This window comes from Octopus bimaculoides, chromosome 10 (genome assembly GCF_001194135.2).
Source record: "Octopus bimaculoides isolate UCB-OBI-ISO-001 chromosome 10, ASM119413v2, whole genome shotgun sequence".
NCBI classification, from domain to species: domain Eukaryota; kingdom Metazoa; phylum Mollusca; class Cephalopoda; order Octopoda; family Octopodidae; genus Octopus; species Octopus bimaculoides.
In genome coordinates, this window is record NC_068990.1 from 7,447,427 (window position 1) to 7,447,863 (window position 437).

The 437-nt window shown below is 36.2% G+C and overlaps 1 protein-coding gene across 1 annotated transcript in view; it reads right to left on the reverse strand.

Annotated features, from left to right (window-relative positions):
* The window catches only part of LOC106871451 (tyrosine 3-monooxygenase), a 392,944-nt gene that overhangs the window by 51,850 nt on the left and 340,657 nt on the right, over positions 1–437 (reverse strand). Inside the window, exon 9 of the mRNA XM_052971214.1 lies at positions 6–32. Within this exon, the coding sequence (XP_052827174.1) occupies positions 6–32 (27 nt within the window). The remainder of the gene's footprint in view (positions 1–5; positions 33–437) is intronic.

The window sequence follows — 437 nt, forward strand, 5'->3', positions numbered from 1 at the left end:
CTTCTTCTTCTGTATTCTTTGTCAGTGAAACCCTGAAAAAAATATTAGTTTTGTAGATTGTTTTAGATGTTATAGATGAGATTATCTATCTATCTATCTATCTATCTATCTATCTATCTATCTATCTATCTATCTATCTGTCTGTCTGTCTGTCTGTCTGTCTCATCTTTTAGTTGTTTCGCCTTGACGAATTTTAGTCGAATGAATCGCCCCTCGTACTATGTTTTTAAAGCCTAGTACTAATTCTATCAGTCTGTTTTACCCATCCGCTAAGTTACGGGGATGTGAAAAACCAACACCGATTGAAATTGGGGGCGCCGGATAAACACAGAAAAACAGACAAAATCACACAGTCGCACGCACATACACACACACACGCACACACACGCATACACATACACACACACATGATTGTGTATATATATATATATATATAT